This window comes from Pithys albifrons, chromosome 8, assembly GCF_047495875.1.
Source record: "Pithys albifrons albifrons isolate INPA30051 chromosome 8, PitAlb_v1, whole genome shotgun sequence".
Lineage (NCBI taxonomy): Eukaryota > Metazoa > Chordata > Aves > Passeriformes > Thamnophilidae > Pithys > Pithys albifrons.
Window position 1 is genome coordinate 4,304,852 of NC_092465.1, and position 20,780 is coordinate 4,325,631.

A 20,780-nucleotide genomic window follows, 5' to 3' on the forward strand; every position below is an offset into this window, starting at 1 on the left:
TACAGCGACTCACAAGAGCTGAATTTCCTTTAAAAATGTTTGAAAAAGAGGAGGTTTTCATTGCCTGATTGTCCTCTTTGTGAATCTTGTCATCTGTATGCCATGAGCTACAGCTATTTTAATCTGTTTTTGTTTGCAATCCATTTGGTGTCCGCCCAAGAAAATGCAGGTGATTCTAATTAACTTACTGCTGAAGATGTGGAAAAATCTCAATTGTGCGACAGAGAATTATACACTTAAAACCTTCCCTCTATTATTTATAACAGCTTATTAATGAAAATGATTACATGAATACATTTACCACCTGATTCATCTTTGTTCACATTTTAAATCAACAAGGTTTATGCTAAAGGGGAAAAAATCCCTACCAAATACAGACCTCAAGTACACAAACCAGCTTGCTGTTTTAAACGGAATGGTAGTTTAAAAGGAAATAACATTGTTTTCCTTCATGCAACACAGTATAATATCTGAAATTACCAAATGTTTGGAAGTAGCCATTCTCTCTCTGTAATGCATTAGTATTTAATTCTGGGAATGTTTATTTCTTTTTTGGTTGCTTGTTTGTTTTCTCTAATACCTCCTTCACCACTTCTATGTCATCTGCTGCAGTTACTGCTTCTCACATACAGGTTAGAAGGTCCATTCTGACCAGTCCTTAATTCATGTGAAATAAAATAAGAGTTCTCTGTTTCTTTACTACTTTATCTAGTATATTTTTTTCATGCTTAATCAAGAGTGATCTAGATTGGTGAGGCACTGGAATGTGTTACCCAGAGAATTTGTGGATGGCCCATCCCTGGAAGTGTCCAAGTTCAGGTTGGATGGAGCTTGGAGCAACCTGGAATATTAGAATGGCTCATGGAAGGCAAGTTGGAATAAGATGATCTGTAAGCTCCTTTCCAACCCAAAACATTCTGTGATTTTATAAGAGGACTATTAGAAGTATTAGGAATCTTCAAAAGCAGAATGGTCCTTCACCAGCTGCTCTCTTGGGATAGAAACAGCCTCATGTCTCCAGAGATCTTCAGGTTCCAATTCTTACCTCTCTGGTGGTGTGGCCAGAGAAACTGTGGGGATTGACAAGAGGAATTGGAGTAATTTGTAAGAAAATCAGTGGATGTTACCTGCACTGGGTGTTTTCTGCTAGGTACAGCTACCAACAGGCTGCTTACCACATTCTGTTCCTATTATTCTGTTCCACACAATATATGCTCTGATAGTCTAATTTGAATGTGATGACAGTGTGGATAATGCAGGGGGTTTTTGGGGAGGATGGAAGCCTGAATAAAGGTTATCATTTTAGGAGAAGCTGACGATGGAAAAACTCATCCACTGTGTGACACGATCAGAACAGCTGGGGATGTAATGTGGAGGGTGGGGGAGAAGGGAGACAAGGTATTTTGTATGTTCAAGAAATATATACAACATTGCCATTTCTTATATCCCAGCTGTGCCTGTTAACTTCTGGAAACATGTAGAGCTCAGCAATAAAGCATACTTGACTGATATTTACTGCAATGTGCATTATAAGACATTTTCTGTCACACATTACGTTCCGAAAGAGTTAAGTAACATGAAAAATACGGGCTCGAGATTATATCTGTCATGGATGAAAATACTACATTTATGCCTCATTGTAATCCATTCATTGGTTTATGGACCCTGAGCCCTCCAGGGAGTGTCACAACTCCACATGATACTGCTGAGAGCTGTATTTTGCTTTTGGATTTCTGATTTAGCTGAAAGAAGTTTAAAAACACATGTAGCCTGACAACTCCCTATTGGCTATACAACCAAGGAGGGTCAAGAGCATAAACTATTCCAGCAAAAGCAGCTGTAACTTAGGCTCACTGTAAAGATCTGCCTGTTACAGACAGTAGCAGACAAGAAATTTATGCATTTTGCTAAATCCTCTCACTTTGGTTGAACTGTGCCTTCATTTCGGGATCCATCATCACCAACATCATGCCTGTGTTTTTTGAGTAACATCAGAACACTAAAGGAAATTGCACTTTGAGGGGGTCTAACTCTCCTTGTAGGACTCTATAGGACTTCCAGTCAGGTCCACTGACACCAGTAGGATCTGTGGTTAAAAGTTAAGGGACAGATACAATTCTGGAAACATCCCTTGTTCTCAATGATGATTTTAAAGACAATTTAGTGCACAGCAGGGACAAATCTTTCCCTGTCTTTCACAATAATGAGACATTAAATTAGACCTCAGCAATGTCACCTCCCCATCCTGCCTGGTGCTGCTGCTTGTTGGATTTTGGGCCATTGGGAGTGGAAGAACTGTGCATGTGGGCAAACATAAACTTCAGCCAAAATGGGTAAGGGGTTTGCATGTGCTGGACTGTAGCACCTTTGCTTGGCAAGACGTTAATTTACTTATTTCTTTATTTAATGATAGCTACTTGGATAGGAAGTTTAAGATAGAATAAAGATATTTAGGATGAAAATTGAAAGTCACAGAACTGTTTCTTCCAAAATTTAGAGGGTTTAAAAGTAGTTGTGGAGCCCAGATTGGCCCGAAACTCTGCTGTATGACAGATCCTTTACTCGGTAGCCTGACACTATGCTTTGTTCAACCTTAGATGTCTCAAGGTTATCTCCAGGACCAGGTCCTACTTGCTCACCTGTGGGGACGTCCTTCAGCAGCTCGGCATTGCTGGGGAAGGATGTCAACACAGAGTTTAACTGTTATAGTTCAACAGCAGTTAAAGAAATATCGGCAAGGCACTTGATAGAACTTTTGTTGCATAACACAGAAGGCTGGATCTGTGTCTTGCAGTCAGAAATTAGATTAGCTCATTTCTGGGTTTCTAACAGTGGAATGTGCAGGATCTTGCTCTAAAAACAGAGCTGGGTCTCTGAAGTGCAGCTGGTAACAGTCTTTGCTTACTCATATTGTGTTGTAGGCACCTATCTCTGTATTTGCCTTTTATCTTCCAGGGAGAGAAAACATTTGAAAATTAGATTCTTTAGCCTAAGGCACACTATCTGACACCTTTGGGTGTTACAGTCCATGGCTGTGTGGAAAACCCAGAGGCTCTCTTGGGAGATAAGTATACACATGGCTATCTAACACCAACTTACTGAATTCTTAGCATTGCATATCTGCCTAACATATAAATGGAGTAATATAAAGGTGTGTGTGTATGTGTATACATTGATAACTTTTACTTTAATAGTAATTTTTCCAGTGTACATTGCACACTTTTAAAGGCACAATAATGATGAAACCCATGGAATTGCACTGAATGCTCTTACACTTTCTTTTGTGTGATAAATCTCTAGCCTAATAAGTGAGAAAAATTGTCTTGTTTTTGCAAAATTCATATTTAGTGTTATGAAACAGCAACATTAAGCAGTACTATGTGAAACATCAGAAACATTAATTTTAATGGGACACAAACCTATTGTGCTTACATATTTTTCCACTATATTTTGCCATCTTAGCTGCAAGACTCTCCCCTGTCATTTCTATTATGTTTTCTGTCCCCAAGCAGGCTCAGGTAACTAAAAAGCTTTTTTTTTTTTTGACCTCTATATAATTTGGGCAAAATATGAACTAAAGAAACATTCAGCAAATGATGTAGTGAAGGTATCTACAGAAACCATAAAAATCCTGAATTAGATTGCAAAGAGTGATAAGTACTAAAAATTAGGAGCCTAGTTTAACCTTCCTTGCTTTGACAGGAGCAACTGCTTGGTTTTCATGCTATGGTTTGACATGTATTCATGATACATTACAATAAAATTGCACAAAACTTGTATGTGAATTGCTCAGGGACTCCCCAAAAGAGGTTGTTTAAGTATAGTCTGAAAAGGAACAAATTGTTTCCTACTTTGGAATATGCAAATAAAAAGATCTCAATGAAATACAAATAATATAAGGGAAACATAACTGAGACATGCAAGAAATACATAAAAATACTGACTTCTGATAAGAAAAACCCTAGTTGCTGGCCAAAAAATGCACTGGGTGTCTGTTAGCTGAATTTTGGGTGAAGTAAGTGCATAAATATGAGTATCATTTAATATTTTCATGGAAGATAATTATTTTAAGATTTGAAGCTACAGGAAGAATTTTGATTTCAATCATTGTCTTTGTGTGCTAATGCTGAGTGTGACATTGAATGATGTAAGGAAGGTAGAAATCCAATCCCATCCCTTTTACTAGGGTTCTCATAGACCCTCTGGTATTTCTGAAGGCTTGGAAGATGAAGTTGGCATACAGTGTTTTCCATATCTAATTTCCTTCTTTGGTGAAAATTCCAATACTTATTAATGACATTTACTATAGAGACATCCAAGACACTTGCAAGGTTTCTAACAGAGGCTTACTGTAAGCTATGGACTTCAAGTATTTAATGTATGATGTATCAGAATACAAAAATGCAACTGAAATACAGATAATAAAAGACATTACCGAGAACCATTTCTAGTGTGCAAATTCAGAGACTTTTCAAACAGCCATATATCATAAGTGTTTGAAAAGTTTCAAAAAATATTTTGTTGGTGGAAGGGCTCCTGTGCACAAAGCTCTGTCACTGGATCACTGCTGTTTATGACCAGAGAGCAGCCACTGCTGTGAGGATGGTCCTGCAGGTCACAGATCAGGGCATTAAATAAAGTGTTCTCTGAGGTTCTCTGGTTTAGTGGAAAAGTAGAAAAACCTGCCTGCTTAAAGACCACCCTTCAGCACCTTCCACCTTTCTGTCTGGATTCAAGTCTGGCTTGTACTTCATTTGGGCTGGAGAATTTGAATGATTTTGTTTTCAGTGGTTAGAGGAGTTGCTTAGCTTGTTCAAAGTTACGTTTATAGGCTTAGTGAAAGCAGTTTTCAGTAGAAGAGGATGTATCTTATCTTTCTACTAAGGTTTATTAAAAATATGTAACACCTGATAATTTAACACCAAACGAGTGGCTGCTAAATTTCCCCCTCTCTTTGTCTCTCTGTCTCACACATACAAACACAGGAATGCTTCTCAGCTGCCAAACTATGTGCCAAGATTTTGTTCACTTTAATCTCAATCATATGAGTTAGAGAGCCATGAAACAAAGTTTCTACCAAGCATGCTGACAGATTTTTAGTTCTAGTGGCTCCACAGGGCATCACTACATGTACACTAAAGAACCTTTCTCATTAAAGATTTCTGAGCTGATCCATTTTCCATTTAAGCCAACATGAGCAGTATCACCATGAAGAAATCAGCACTTGCCTAACTGATACCATACAGTCATCAAAATGATTTCATTTCTAAGTAAACAAAAAGCTGCGGTACCTCCAACACCATTGTGTGGTTGCTGCTGGCACGGGAAAGCCAGTTGGTGGCAGCTACTTTGTCGTGTTATGTCACGTAACACCATGTCAGTTCAGGGCTGACAAATCGAAACATATGGTTTGAAATATCGGGGGGAATTTTTCTTGGGAGGTGGAGAAAAGAGGCCTCTCTGTGTCTTTTTAGGACTTCCTTATCTTCTGAGTGAAGACACCTCAGAGAAGACCCATCAGCTTACCCTTGGTTTGGAGGGGTCCATGGTGATTTTAAGAAGCACATAATCATCTATAAATGGTCCATAATCAGGGCAACTGAATCAGTTCCTGTTCTTTCTTTTTAAATTCTGAGAGAAAACTTGTGTATTTATATTTTTTCTAATACATAAAACTGAAGGCCCTGAAACAACAAAACATTGACCTATTTCCTTAACTGTAAGGAGCATCTATTGACCACAAAACAGATCAGGTCCTTACAGAGAAGTCTCCATTTGTCTTGATAGACAGAGGCTTGTATCAATAAAGTAGGAATTATAGGAAGAAATAAACTATATGCATTACAAAGCAGAATAAGCATGAGAAAGCAGTTCCTGACAGCACTATCTGCTTCTCATGAATTTCAGTTATTTGAAATGCATCATCTCTGAAGGAATGATGAGGACAGAGGTTGATCAGGCTGGCTGGAGCAGCTCAGGATCTAAGAGGTATGGTTCTGTTGTGTTATGAAACCAAATGCTCACATTTTGCTCTCATTTACATATATGTCATTCCTCCCAAACCAGGGAGCATTGTTTGAGTGAAGACAAAAAGAAGTTGGTTTGCTATATAATTACATCCATGATCCATGTGGATCCCGATTACAATAAAACAATCTCACTGAGTGAATATACAACTGGAGACCTTGGAAAGGCTTGTTAGTTCCGTGGGGTTTTATCATGCAGGAACCAATTTAGGGACAATTCTGTTACTAGATTGCAAGCAACATCAGTTTCATAATTTCAGGAAAGAAAAATGAACTAAAATATCTTCTCTTAAGGACAAGCCATAACATAAAGCCTCCTTTTTAAGTTGCCTTCCTTCTTTGCCCTCTGCCTTCCTCCTGAAGCTCTCTGTTGGTGCAATTTCTCTCACTTAGGTATCAATCCCATTAGACTGCAGTATTATATGGTTAAAACATTGATGTAACACAAGCTGCTACAGCAAATAATTGAAGTAATAAAACACAACTGCAGTTATTTGCTCTCTTGTATTGCAAGCAGGAAAAAAAAGGAGACTGTTTTTTTTTAAATTGACCCCATAGTGTTGCACACAGACAGCAAAACTTCTTTCTTAGTGTGTTTTCTTTTCTTGCTGTAAAACTTTTTTGAAAAAACTTATAGTGCAGTTGTAATAACCTATTTTTTCCCCACAGGAAAAGCAATCAGTTTGCATTGTGGAATTATGCCTTCATAATCTTATTTTAAAAGCATAACTTTATATTTAAATGACAAGGATATTGAAAGAATCTGAAACTACACCTCCTTTTTTTTTTCCCTTTAAAGACACTTAATGGACTTAAATTATTTTATGTCCATGTGTGTGTGTGAGTGTGTAAGTGAACATCTCTCCTCCAGGCTAAGGTTGATTTTGTCAAGTGTTAGCCCAAAGTGTTCTGTTAATGGCTGAACTGTAAAGTCTGACTAAATGGGGTTTGCGGTGGAAGTCCTGCCAGCTCCTTGTCTGTGATGGCATGTGCACTATACAAGGGCATAGAGCCTCACAGCCTTGGCTAATTGAGGAGGAAAAGAGAGGAGTTTTGTGTCTGTCTTTTTACCTTTTTGTGGCTAGGAGGTGGATATCCTCATGTTTGAGCTTCCCTGAATCTGCCTCTGACCAGGGGGTATGTCAGGACCTTCATTCTCTTTGGCACAGAGCAAGCAACACACACAGTTAGCTGGCTTTAAATTTCTCTAGGCTTTTTGTTTCAGTGCGTACAAGTGTCAACTACTTGATTTACAAAGTGTGTTAACATTATTTTAATATCTAGAAAATGTTGTTTGATTCTTTTTTATTTCATAGGTTAAGTGGTTTGTTTTATTTATTAAGCCTATTGAACAAGATTTTATGGAAAATTCAGAAGATAAAATGCCCTGTTTTCCTCTACTTGTTCACGAATAGATATATTATACAATGCTAGAAAAAGGCAAAAGGCCAAACTCATCTCTGGTGTAATTCCAGTAAAAGCAATAAAATTACACAAGGCATGAATTTGGCCCAGGCATTGTAAATGTTACTCTGGTGCACACTGAGTGTCTGCTTGTTGTTACTGGCACAGCTTAAAATACAAATCCCCCTTTTTTTTTGCAGAGGAATGGATACATGACTCTGGAACAGATTAATCAATGAACCAGGTATCAGGTAACTATGACAAAGACAACAACTGCTTCAAATGCATGTCTGTTTTATGGCTTTTTCTTCTTCTAACTTAGTGTCTCTGCTTTCCAATTTTTAAATAGTTATATATTCATTTTCTTTTGTGTCTTGTCATTGTAAGGCTTTTATTCCTTTTTTTTTTTTTGCTGTTGTCTCCTTTTCTCTAATTTGTCTTGTATGCCCTTCCGTGATGTTTCCTGTTGACACTTCTTGATACTTTTTCTAACTCAGAATGTGGCTTTCTAGCAGACACAGAGGCCCCAGAGTGAATACCCTTCAGAGCCAACTCTGACTTGGACCTTGCACAACACTATTAACTGGCTCTTACTCTAAGAAAGGTGGCTAGAGCGGCATTGCCTGAGCCTGAAGACAGAAATGGTTGAGGAAAGCTTGCCAACATGTTCAACCGCTCTTAATTTCTACTCAAAAGAATTAAAAAGAAAAAAAAAAAAACAGCACCAAACATTTTAAATTACAAACTTTCAAGGGCTTTTCTCAGAACTTTGTTGTTTTATATTATGTTCATCTGTATGTTTGAGTTTATGCTCATTGGTCACTTTAAAGTAAACATAGTTCAATGCCCTCAGAAACAGATTTCTTCAGCCCATTAGAATTCCCTGAAAAAGGCTTTATCTGCTGAACTGCTGGATATTTTTGTGTGTGTGTAATTTTTTTTCCCTATCAGTTTGTTTTGTTTCCCCCCCTTTTTTCCCCTTTTCTTTTACATTCAGTGCATATAAAACTTGGGAGCAGAAACTTCCTTGGAACAAGATAGAATCATAAAAGACTTCAGGAATCTCATCACAAGCTAAACAGTACAAATTGCACATTCTTCATGGAAGTATTAGCTTTTAGTCCGTGCCTGGATCCAAGCATAATAGATTATCCCAAAGTGGGAAAGAATGAACAGTACAAAATTAGCAGAACTGGGAGCTCAGATCATTTGGTGGAGCAACACGATCTCTTTACTTTCAGGGTACTGAATTCTAAAACCACTGGAAACAGTATGTAAAATTATATCAGAGTAAGCAAGGAAGCATATGTAGGCCTGGGAGAATCAAAAAAAGGGCTTGGAAAATATGTTTCTAGAGGAAAACTACTGAAAATCAGTGAATGAGCTTGTAGGAAATGAACTGCTATTCATGAAGAATTTTGTGCTTTGAAGCTAGAAAGATATGACAGAGAGAAAATACAAATAAAATACATTTCAGTAGTTGTTCAGAGGCCAAGTCCCATTGGAGAACAATCCCACACTCAGACAGAAATATAGAATGGCAGAGGATAGGTCAGTCTTCCGAGGTTTGCCTTCTCAAGGAAGCCCTGCCAGAACAAATCCTTTATGCCACCAGCTGATGGGTTTGGTCTATCCATGCTGGGAAGTAGCCCAAGAATACTGTGTATTTACTGGGAGCTGCAAGATGGTGGTGAACATACTCTGGCAGAACTACCCTGTACTTTCCCACTGCCTTCCTCAGGTCCTCAGGAATGTGAATGAATTATTTTTGAGAACCAAACAGATAAAAATTGCTTAAGCTAAATACAACTCTGAGGAGCATGTTGGTGAACACAAATCTGATACTGAGGACTACTGTAATACATACAGGGATGGGGGTAGGTGGAGCAGTCACCACCCCTGGAGGCATTTGAAAGCAGTGCAGATGTGGCACTTGGGGACATGGTTTAATGGGTTGGGCTTGGCAGTGTTGAGTTAATGGTTGGACTCAATAATCTTAGAGGTCTTTTCCCACTTAAACAATTCTGTAAGTTCCTTGGAGTTTTATACAGTGGTTATTAAACCATTCCTTGGCTGCACCTTCTGCCATCACCACTGTCTTCCACTAACTACACCATACTAAAGACCATGATCCCAGCATGGGAGGCATCAGCTTTAGGAGTTTGGGATTATTTTTAATTTTAAAATTCTTCTGCAGTGTTTTCTTCCATTAGAAAATAGGATTGCATTAGACTGTTTTAAAAACTCACTTTGTCTTAGCTATATAAATGTATTCACAATAATTTATATTTTTTGAAACTCATTTCCTCTTTACTTAACTCCTTGAGATAAGTGAACTCTCCTCTGTGTAAACATTCTACCAGAATACTGACTACCTTTTAAGCGAGATATGATTTAGAAGGTAATGAAATATCACTTTCTTTTTCTTTTTTTTATATAAATAGGTTTTAAAGTGCTTTTAGCTGCACTTTAGCTTTTAGATTAAGAGATAAAACTGATGAAAGGGACACAACCTTCTGTCACTGGGCAGCATGGCATCTGGGAGGTGAGGTAGTTTAAAATACCATTTTTATCTTCATTTCTCTCCATTGGGATGACTGTATTTCTTTACTACATCCCACAAGGTACTTTATCTTTGCCCATAAAGGCATTTTCTTCCTTAAACACTGAATATTCTGCTGTGTGAGACTGTGTGACTGCATGTCTGCAATGATGTTATGTATAATCAAAGCACAGCTAAGGACATCAAATTAGTCAAAGTGAGCATTGGGTTTAGGTGTTATGGGATGTCAAATTTGGAAACCTTTAAGAAATCTGAACTTTGGAGAGCAAGCACTTCAAAATTCTTGCAAAATCCTGTTCTTCTTAATATTGCACATCCAGGCTTTAAGTGCCTAATGTTCCCTTCTGAAGTCTCGCTGGTCCTGCCCCAGCAGGTCACCCCCCTCTCCCCTCCCCCAAGCCAAAAGCCCACACTCAGGAGGTTTTTTGTCACTGTTCTTTTTTAACATGATTTGTTCACTGGGGCTCAGAGCAATGAAACCCAGTAAATAATACACTGGACAAACAGAGAAGATAACAAAAGGAAATAGTTAAGGTACTATAATAATTTTAGCCATTCTTTTTTCAGGTCACTATAATCTGCCCAAAGATAACTAATTGTTCAAAGTAAACATTCCACTCTGACCACAAAAGGAATCCATTACACAAACATATAATTCACAGTCATTTTTAGTGGGTTGTAAACAGTTTGGAATGAGCATAAAATGGGACAAAAATCAAAGTGAGCATTTAGAAATGAAAAAGTGTTTGCTACAAAAGGTCAGTCCCTTTACTTGGCAAAGTATGTAGAAAAGCCTGGGAAAATGTTGAACACACAAGCAGTAAGGGAATTTTAAAGCCAACAACCTCCCTGTTTCTTTAAACAGACATCGGAACCTATAACTGGATCCTGTCAAACAAACGACAGCAAAAAAACATAACAGCTGCTAAGAAGTAAAGTTGAAAGATAAAGTTTTCTAAGCTAAGAACCTTCTCAGAAGTGGACTAAAGGTCTTTCTTAAATCTTTAAGCAAGGTTATGGATCCCAGGGTGGCTTTTAGGCATTGAATCAAATATGTAATTTTGTGTATCATTCCTGTCCGAGCATCCTGTGCTCCAAGAAAAGCAACAGAAAACAATATCTGCAACGTCCAGCTCCGAATGGAAACGGTACCTGCAATCATCAGCTTTGCTGGCTGCAGTGTCATTTTTCAAGTCATTTAGGCTGATTTGAGAACACTAACTTGGATTTGGGAATGGAGGGAGAAAATGAAGGATGTTTCAAAAGAGAGATGAAAGTTAAGTTATGTGTCCCTGGAGAATTAGTCCTGTATTTCTTCACAAAACCTAAACCACACTGGATACCCTCAGTACGCTGAGGATACAGACGGCTCGTGGTGTTCATTTCCCCTGTCATTAGACACACAGACAAATGATCTTCCCTGGAAAAGGCTTTAGTATCAGACTGTTTTCACACGATAAAACACTACATGAGAAGTACTGGATGGCATGTTGTTTAGGTACAACACAAACTGATATTTTTATTTTTTTTTAAATGCGTTCTACTCATGCCTTTCACATATTAAAAAAAAAAAAAAAAGACGGCCAAGACTTTTAAAGGGTCACGGATAACAAAATAAATAGGCGACTCCAGAAATTACTGGAAATAATATCTGGCCTAGAAACACCAAAATGTCTTGCAATGGGCCCCACCCTTGGCAGGAGTGCTCAGCATGGGAATTATAGTGCAGTGGGAGGATTGTCCCAGGCTTTCCTTGCTGCACTGCTCAGCTCAGCACTGGTGTTACCTGGGAGATGCTTTCCAAAGAGAAGAAAAAGCAGATACAGACTGAAATACAGGAATATAAATTGAAAAAGGCAGGTCAACAGACCTGGGGTCCATCCAAGGAAGGTGAGGATGGTAAATTAAAAGAAGACATCAAAAAACCAAGGAATATGCTGTTCCAGGAAAAACTTTCTCTTGAAGTCTCTGAGAAAGCAGAAAATGAAGAAATGTTGGAGATCTTTGAGTAGCCACTGTGTTGCTTCAACCTGATTGCTGCACGGCAAATCTCTTATTCTCACCAGGTCACACTACAGACATGGGAGGTTTTTCTGTTCAGAATATTCCATGAGATATAAAGCCTACAACTCTCTTTGACAGGATATTGTTGACTTCAGTGGCACAGGTCTGGATAGCTCAATAATCAGGACTAGAAGTTCATCAAAAATTATGAATGAATAATTCAGTAATTATTATAAGTGATTCATAATTGCAGGAAGAATGAAGGAAAAAAACTGAGCTTCCTTAAAAACTCCAAACTAAATGTGACAGTTGCCTTGCAAGTTTCCAGGAACAGGCACATTTCTATTGCTTTGTTTTATTAAACTCCATTATCAGCTCTGCAAGATGACTGAGAAAATGGTGAAAGATTTTCTGCTTCTCAGTCCTAATTCTATAACTAACAATACCAAAACAGGCTGAAAAACTGGAATTCACTCTTTTTTTTTTTTTAATTCACATTCACAGGTGAATCCTTGCTGGATAGATAAATATGCATTATGGTGTGAGATTTTGTAGAGCAGACCATATGAAGCACCTCTGTCCAAAAATGGTGAAGAAGAAAACTAGGGGATAAATGGCCAAAATTTGATCTAAGTCACAGCAGAGTAATTTCAGAATAAATATCCTTTTGATATTAATTTTAAAATAGTGTAACTAAATACGAAATCTTACCAATGTTAATGACAACCTTTACATTTTTATTCTGTGGGAGAATATTGCTACAGTTGGCTATTGTGTGTAACCTCTTCTACCGAGGAAAATGTACTAATTAATATGGTTTATTCAGATCCCTGCTAGACTTTCTTTCTGTGCACAGAGATAATGCTTTAAAAATCAGAAAAACAAATAGAAATTCAGTAGGTGAATAATAATTAAATGCATGAGCTGATAACTAAGAACACAACCGTTCAGTGAAGTATGAAAGTTTTGTAAGTAACATTTGGGGATGGTCTCCTAAGGTTTTTTTTCCCAATAATCCTTTATCTTAAGCAAAGCACGCAAGTAACATTTTTGGTACAGTTACAGTATGTAGATGATATATTTTCTAAATAGGAAAAAAAGCTTTTCTAGCTCAGCCAATATGCCAGCTGTACCGAGTATCTAGGCCATCTTACTAAGACTATGAAAGTAAACATACAGTTTTCATTAAATGTGCCTTTCCCATAATTGGTACATAAGTATTTCCCATGACTCTGCAGTTGAGTATCTTGGCTGGAGGCATATCTGGCCATTAAGAGGAGGGCTTCAGATCTGTTGAGTCTCAGCCATGCCGGGAGACTTGGCACCTCCACATACTGCTTCCTAATACCAACCCCGATATAAAATGTCATCAGAAGCTTGCATAAACATTGGACTTAGCTTCACATAAATTACTGCTGTCCTGAGATAGTTTATGCCAGAACTTAGTAAAAACAACACTTTGAGTAAATAGAATGTGAGTAAATGCAAGCATCTTAATCCAAGAAAACGATAATAGAAAAAACTGTGTATCAAATATAAACTCATAAATATAGTGATAAAATGAAATTTTTATCTCATCCCATATGATTAGCTTCTATTTACGTTAGACTAACTAAAAGGGGTTGGCTTCTCTGAGTCGCAGCAAGTTTGAAGGAAACACAAGAACATAATGCACTATGAGGAAGGATGAACTCCCTTGAAGAAACAGTAATACGTTCAGTTTCTTATATGAATATTTTCTTGATAGTCACAGAGACAGTAAACATCTTACTATGTTTCTTGGATTTTCCTATTACAGTTCAGTGGTGCAGAGACCTCTGGTCTCAATTCTGTGAGAGATGATCAGATACCACAAACATTTATGAAATATCCAGTGCATCTTTTGGAGAACTTGTGCAGAGATCACAACCAAGCAGTCCTCTAGACATGTTCTGCAGAGTGTGGCATTTTTACAATCTAATCTCTGCCTTTCCTTTTCATGTTCTGAATTTCTCCTCACAATTCCTCCTCTATTAATAGTCACTTCACACATTTCTCCCCTTTCTCTATCCAGCCTCCCTCCAAAAAAACCCAATGCTACTATCTCCCCCTACCGAACAATCTCCAGTTTGTTTCAGTCTCTGACTTCCTGCCAATCATTCTGGGAATAATAATATCCCAGTGCTCTCTTTGCTGTATAATTAAAGCATGAATTTTTCTGAGTTTGAAACTCCAGGGTAGTTTTATTGCACCTTTCACCATAAAACCAGGTAACAATGGTGGAATTAAAATAGCTTTTTCCTTTGTGGATAACCCTCTAAGTATCTTTTCATTTTTTCATGGGTACTCTTGTTCTGAGACTCCAGTATATGGCAGTGACAATGGGTTCACCCAGTCTTATTCTGAAAATAAATTTTCTATCTTTTGCAAGATATATGTTTCCCCAGATCCCTGGAACAAGTTGTAAACTTGTAACAGATGGTGATGAAGCCTCACATTTTTATACAATACATTTTAAGATTCTGCATCTACCGCATGTACCTTCCAAAGAAAATGACCTTCAGTGAGAGAAGATACACTCTGCAGAAAGGAAGGCAGGCAACGGTGTTAAGTACATCTTTTTTATACTATGAATATCCTTCTTATTAATCAAAACTTTTAATGAGGATGGATATTCATTCCAATATTTTTACAGTATCATGGCTTTTAAAATAACTGTAAAAATTAGACACCTGCACTCATCAAAAAAAAAAATATACATATATATGGTCACACTAGAAAAACATTTTTTTTGGTTGAATACAATTCAGGACTCAGGAAAAAGTATTGGCGTTACACTCACCAGAGACTTCAGAATGAAAGTTACTGACATTTTATTGACATTCAGCATTTACTTACCCAGAGAAAGACTAAACCAACAACATGTCAAATAAAATATAAGGAATAATCAGCATGAATGTGTCCTATTAGTGTCTTATCATATAAAGAAAGTGAAGATACAGAATGTGATATAGTTCCGTTCATAACTGTATTATAAATTGAATGGTCTGCCTGCCCTGGCAATCTGAGTAGAGTTATGAGGTAAAAGTTTTGATTACTATTAGAAAGAAACCAGTATTAAATATTAAGGTACTCACCTCTTCTTTCAACAGCTTGTATGCACAGTCTTACAAACTGGGGGACTGTAGATTTTTCATGCTCGCAAACCAAGTGCAAATGGGAGCCAAAAATTTGATCTACATTTGGAAAACAAAAGGAAAATACATGAAGGCATATTATTAGTAGTGGGATTTTTGTCTCTTCTCAGCTTGCCTATTAATTTTAAAACTCAGATTCTGAAGATGGACAGGCAAAGTTAGAAGAAAATCCTTTTTGATCCCTAGTGGTCATTACCTTCTGCCACAGAATCAAAGCCCTCAACATCTGCTGTTCATAGTGCTTGGACACTTCCCTCTGGATTCAAGTTTCAATTGTCACTTGCACATTGACCTTGGCCTTTCTAGGCCTATGAGGTCTCTGGAGTTTGCTTGGACCTGCCATAAAAAACCTGAAGGCCATTCTAGAGCTACAGCTCCTTAACTTGTTGAGTACAAAATCCAACTTGATATCAACTGCTGGTCTAACCTAGAAACTCATCTTGTTGGGTGGCCTGTCTCTTCCACACATTTGGAAGTTTCACTTTTGCTAGGAGTACTACAGGAATGCAAGAGTTTCACTACTTTGCATCATTACGAATCCGTACAATTTCATCTCATCTTTACAAAAGTTTTTTTAATCATCAAATTACCTGCTTAAAAGATACAGAAGATACTAGATGTCTTTGGATGAGGATTGCATCTTACACCAAGTCTAACTTTGTGATTAGTATTACTTCCTTTATGAATAATCATTTAACTAGATAAAGCTACCTTTTGGGTTTTATGATTTCAAAGTTTTGATCAGCTCTGTATGTTGATCTTGAAACATATTTGTATGAGCAGGTTGGACTCTTCAGATTACTAATTAGCTGTCTCTGCCTCATTTCCACTCTATATGTTTGAGAAATTATGAAAAGAGCAATCAGTAACAGGGACGATGTCAGCTAGAATCAGAATGAATCAAACAGATGAGAGGAACTACTCAATAGGAGGCAGTTAAATGCTGAAACAATAGGAGTGTACTGTCATCATTTACCCAGAGAGACAGTCTCCATACAGCATATCAACAGAGTACTGCAGTTTGTAAATTGGTGGAGAGGCTTTGAAAATTATTGTATAGATAGCTGAAGGGTGATAGCACAAATCTGGGGGCTCTGCCCAGCAAACCCAGCAGCAGCTCCTGCTCTCTCTACAGCTCAAACGGCACTCATTGTTTCCTGCATAGTCAGTCCCACCACTTTCCACCATAGCCAGCTGCAGTCATCCTTCCTCCCAGCAGGAGAACTTTTCCTTACTAACAGGCAAACCCCCCATTATTTTTAATTTCTGCTTTGCAAGGTGCTTTGCTTATCTATCCTTAATCACCAATATTTCACTTAGATTTCAAGAGCAACTCAGTTGCTTTTTCTTTCTTAATACCCCAGAGCAGCGAATGCAATGACAGGAACAAGGTGAGGTGCAGCAGATAGTTTGGACCTCTCAAGATGTATCAGGGAAGTTTATTCCAGCACCTCCCAATGCGTGTGATCTGCATTCTGGGAGAGTACATCAAAGCCTGAATTGAAGTTAGTCGGAGTTTGGGCTGCAGAAGGGATGGAGGATTGGGTTCACAGAACTGCACCCAGGAAGGTTGTGTGCATGTGTGGCGTTAAGCATTAGCGAACAGTCTGTTACATGTTTTGGGGTTATGTTTCTGACAAAGCACAGTCTGGTTACATTTTCTTCATAAAACATTTATAGCTGCCTTCAGTGGTAATTATACATACAGAGATTTATGATTAAAATGTACTAGCACTTCCTCTTTTGACATCTTAATTGTTTTTCAAAATTTTAGCAAAGACCTGTCAAATTCTTTGCATAATATGGAATGGTCCCCAATGTAAATTAAGTTAAAAAAATAAAAAAAAAATCCTATTTGGTGGACAAAGACACTTGTAAACAATTTCAGACGCAAAACAGGCAAAGAACTGCACTGTGTTTAGACAGCAACACATGAAGAACTGAAACAAAATTAATGCATGGCTGTTCAGCAGTTTCTTTTCTGTGTTATAACCACTTTATAATCAACTTCCAGGATTATTTCACAGTTACTCTTTCAATCCTCTACATGAATACAGAATACTTGGTATTCCTGTGAGAAAATTTTGAAAAGGCTAAAAACAGTTTTGCAATTCTCACCTAGTCCATTACTTCATTTCTTGGTGCAGATTCTATATATTCAGCAAAAATATTTAGCCTCATTTTATATTCCTTCCACTGTATGGATATAGTCACATTCTGCACCCTGCAGTTAAGGTTTAAATAACTTCTTCTTTAGAAAACAGGCACTCAGTACTTTTGTCTTAGATGGAAGGGCAGCAAAACAACATTAATTGTTCCTGGGCATCCAAAAAGACTATGTAAAGCAATAGCACACAACTGCTGGAGGGTTTTTTCCCCTTCTAGAAATTCATGAGGATTTATAAGTAAATGATCCCATGAGTCATCCAAATACTCTCAATTCTGGGTACTCCTGAACCACAAATTCTGTAGCTTTCTAGTCCATTGATTTTTTGCTGGATCTGTTTCTGTACATAAACATGGGAATGGCAGTAGTTACACTGCCATATTTACACTTGTAGAGGTCACACGGATAGTTGAGGAAAACTCAGTTAAGATTTTTTTGTGCAGTATTTCAAAACCAAGAAATTGTAGGAATAAAAAATTGTTAAATTTTGTAAGCTAGATTCATGTGTAATTAAGATTAAAACATTATTTTCTTATTCTTTTAGAGGTGTGTATATATATGGTTTACAACTAGTTTAAAGGAAAACTATCCAGGACATTTTTTTTTTAAATAGGAACTTCCCCAAAGGGATAAGGGAAGTAAGAAACCTTTGTTTGATTTATTTGTGATAAGGCCATCCAAAACTTCATTTTTTATGACTTGAAAAAAAAAGTCTAAAAGATGTACACAACACTCCTAACCTCCTGTTATGACAGTTTATGTTTCCTATCCAGCTTATTTAACTCAAATGCCTGGGAAATAGACACAATTACCACCTTATGGAATGCTACTTAACTTTAAATGCTCCCCTCTGAATAGAAATCCACTCTATCTTCTCAGAGTTATTCCAGTTTCTCAGGAATTATTTCCTCTATAGGCTCCTGAAATGCTCTTGTCTCATCATTTAAAAATTTAAACTAACAATTGTTCAGAAATATCTTTTATTAGAACAAAGGCAATTCCCATGCAGTGTATTCTGTTCACAAGAGCTCGTACAAAGGAGCTGCATACTATGCCCATATACAGCTTTAATCATTCACTCTTTCAGCTGTTATCAATTTAAAACCAATGAAACTCCCACACTGAGTCCATTTGAGCAGTCAATTTTAATATCTTGGGGCATCTGTAGTTATTCTGAATTGGCTGCAAAAGCAGAACTAACAAGTTAAGCTCTAACCATAAGTCTACATCAGGCTGGTAAACCATACATCAAACACCGACAGTTAGTCAATACTGTAGTATGAAAAACCAACAAGCATTTTTAAGAAGAGCAATATATTCATAATATGTTTGGTGGTATGGTTTACATTACACATCCCTCCTATCTGCACTTTAAAAATTTGGTTGGAGATGGTGGAGCGTGTGACAGCTTTGCACATGGATGTAAAATGAGACACCAGAAGAGAAGGGAATGGGCATTCACAAGTTGTATAATACAAAATGATGATTACAGCTGCAATGAATTTCTCATTCTAGGGAGCTTCAAGTTTTCCTGAGCCTGACAGTGCTACTTTTCTTTTTTTTTGTCTTTTTTTTTTTTTTTTTTGGTGGAAGGGGGAAGCTCTCGCAGGCTGCAGCAAAGCCACTAATCCTGAGCTGCAGAAATCTCGACTATGGGAGACAATACTTCTGGAAAAGAAACAATTAAAACAAAATCACTAAAGCCACATCCTCACTGAGAATGTCATTGTTTAACTGGTTTGGGTGTACATGGATGAGATGTAGCCACACTTGGAAGGAACTCATACTTAAATGGTTTTTATTAAAAAACACAGGGAAGGGCAAGGCTAATTTCTCAGGGAGAAGCTTGAATTCTGACATGAGAGGAGGCAATGTAATGGTACAATGCCCAAGTTTTTAGAAACATGAATTATATCTGTGTAATCTCATGTCTTTCAAGAACAGAATTAACTCTACTACATCTGGATTTGAGCTGCTGGACTACAGAACTCTGTATCAACATCCAAGTTGTTTATTTGCTTTGTATCTCTTTGCATGTTGTGAGGCAAAAGATGGAAGAAGAACAAAAAGACAAAATAAGGGAGGAGTGTACAGAGAGAGGAAAGGGACTATAAGAAGCACAGCTGTGAATTTTTGGTTGGGGAACTGATGCATTTGAGGCCATATTCTGAAAGATGACTTCTGGGTGCTCAATCTCTAGAGTCAGATGTTAAAGTGATGCTGATCCCAGACTGAGTCTCCAAATAATGCCACAGCACTTTTACGATAAGTGGGAGAAGTTCTCAGCTGACTGAAGTTGGCAAGGATGTCAATGGAGCTCCCCTGATTTATGCACACTGGGAATCTTGCCAGTCCTTTTAACTTAGAGATTTATTATATTTTGTTGATCTGTAGTGGTCATCAATTTTTTTTAAAAAGTATATTTGTGATCAGTTACTATAATGTGGCATCTGAGCTGTGAGATTCATTTCAGATACTCAGAAAAGGGAAAATAGTACTATAGACATAGGTGTCAAGAAATTCTGGTGTTTTACTGGGGATAAGAGCTTGTTTCAATTCCAAGAGAGTGTGTCTGCTGTACTCCTCAAAAGAGATCTCAAAAAATGAGATAGTTTCTCTTAGGCTCATGGTGTGACTCTTGGAGATGGTCCTGTGCAGGGCTAAGGAACTCGATGATCCTTGTGGGTCCCTTCCAACCTGACATCTGGGATTCTGTGATTTCAGAGCATCATGTCAAAGGAACAGATCACTGTCCACAGGGTTTGGGTAAAGTACTTCCAAATGTCCATGTCAAAGACAAAATGACCCTTGTGACCCATTGTCCCTAAAAGCCAAAGGAAACATTTTCTAACTTTCCCTAAGTTTTGATGGGCACCAGAGCTCTTGCAAAATTCCTTCATAACCCACAAGAATTACAGAACACAGCAAAGGTAGGTCTTAATCTGCTCTTTTGGACTTCTAATGAGCATTTCACTCATTGCATTGATCTACTCCAAGGCCCACTGAAACATATGATGCAATAAAGACATTTTCCCTAGCCTGGAAATGAAATGGTTGGTGATCTCTGTGCTGTGATCTGCACAACCACCAACATATGCTGAGCCCTGTTCTATAGGCTACCAAGCCAAATCACAGCTAGTTCCTTTCACTAGCAATTGAGTGGCTTTTATTTTCATCTTGAAACAGTTGTACCCAGTCCAATTTTTATGCTGTTTTGGTTTTTGCCTTAACTTTGCTTATGAAACAAATTCAATGAAGTTCCTTCGGTGTCTAGATTTTGGGGAAAAAAAGATCCACCCTGAAAAAATACAAACCGAGTAAATTTCTTGCCAGCTGAATAGCTTCATTTTCCTCATTTCCCACAGTGTCATTTGTGTTGTTGCTCTTGCTTTTTTTACTGTTTACTGAGAGTGTATTTTGTGATATTCTTTTACCAACAC

General features: G+C 37.6%; 1 protein-coding gene across 1 annotated transcript in view; it reads right to left on the minus strand.

Annotated features, from left to right (window-relative positions):
- ARHGAP15 (Rho GTPase activating protein 15) overlaps window positions 1-20,780 on the minus strand; it is a 329,404-nt gene that overhangs the window by 113,729 nt on the left and 194,895 nt on the right. The window contains exon 10 of the mRNA XM_071562294.1: window positions 15,114-15,212. Within this exon, the coding sequence (XP_071418395.1) occupies window positions 15,114-15,212 (99 nt within the window). The remainder of the gene's footprint in view (window positions 1-15,113; window positions 15,213-20,780) is intronic.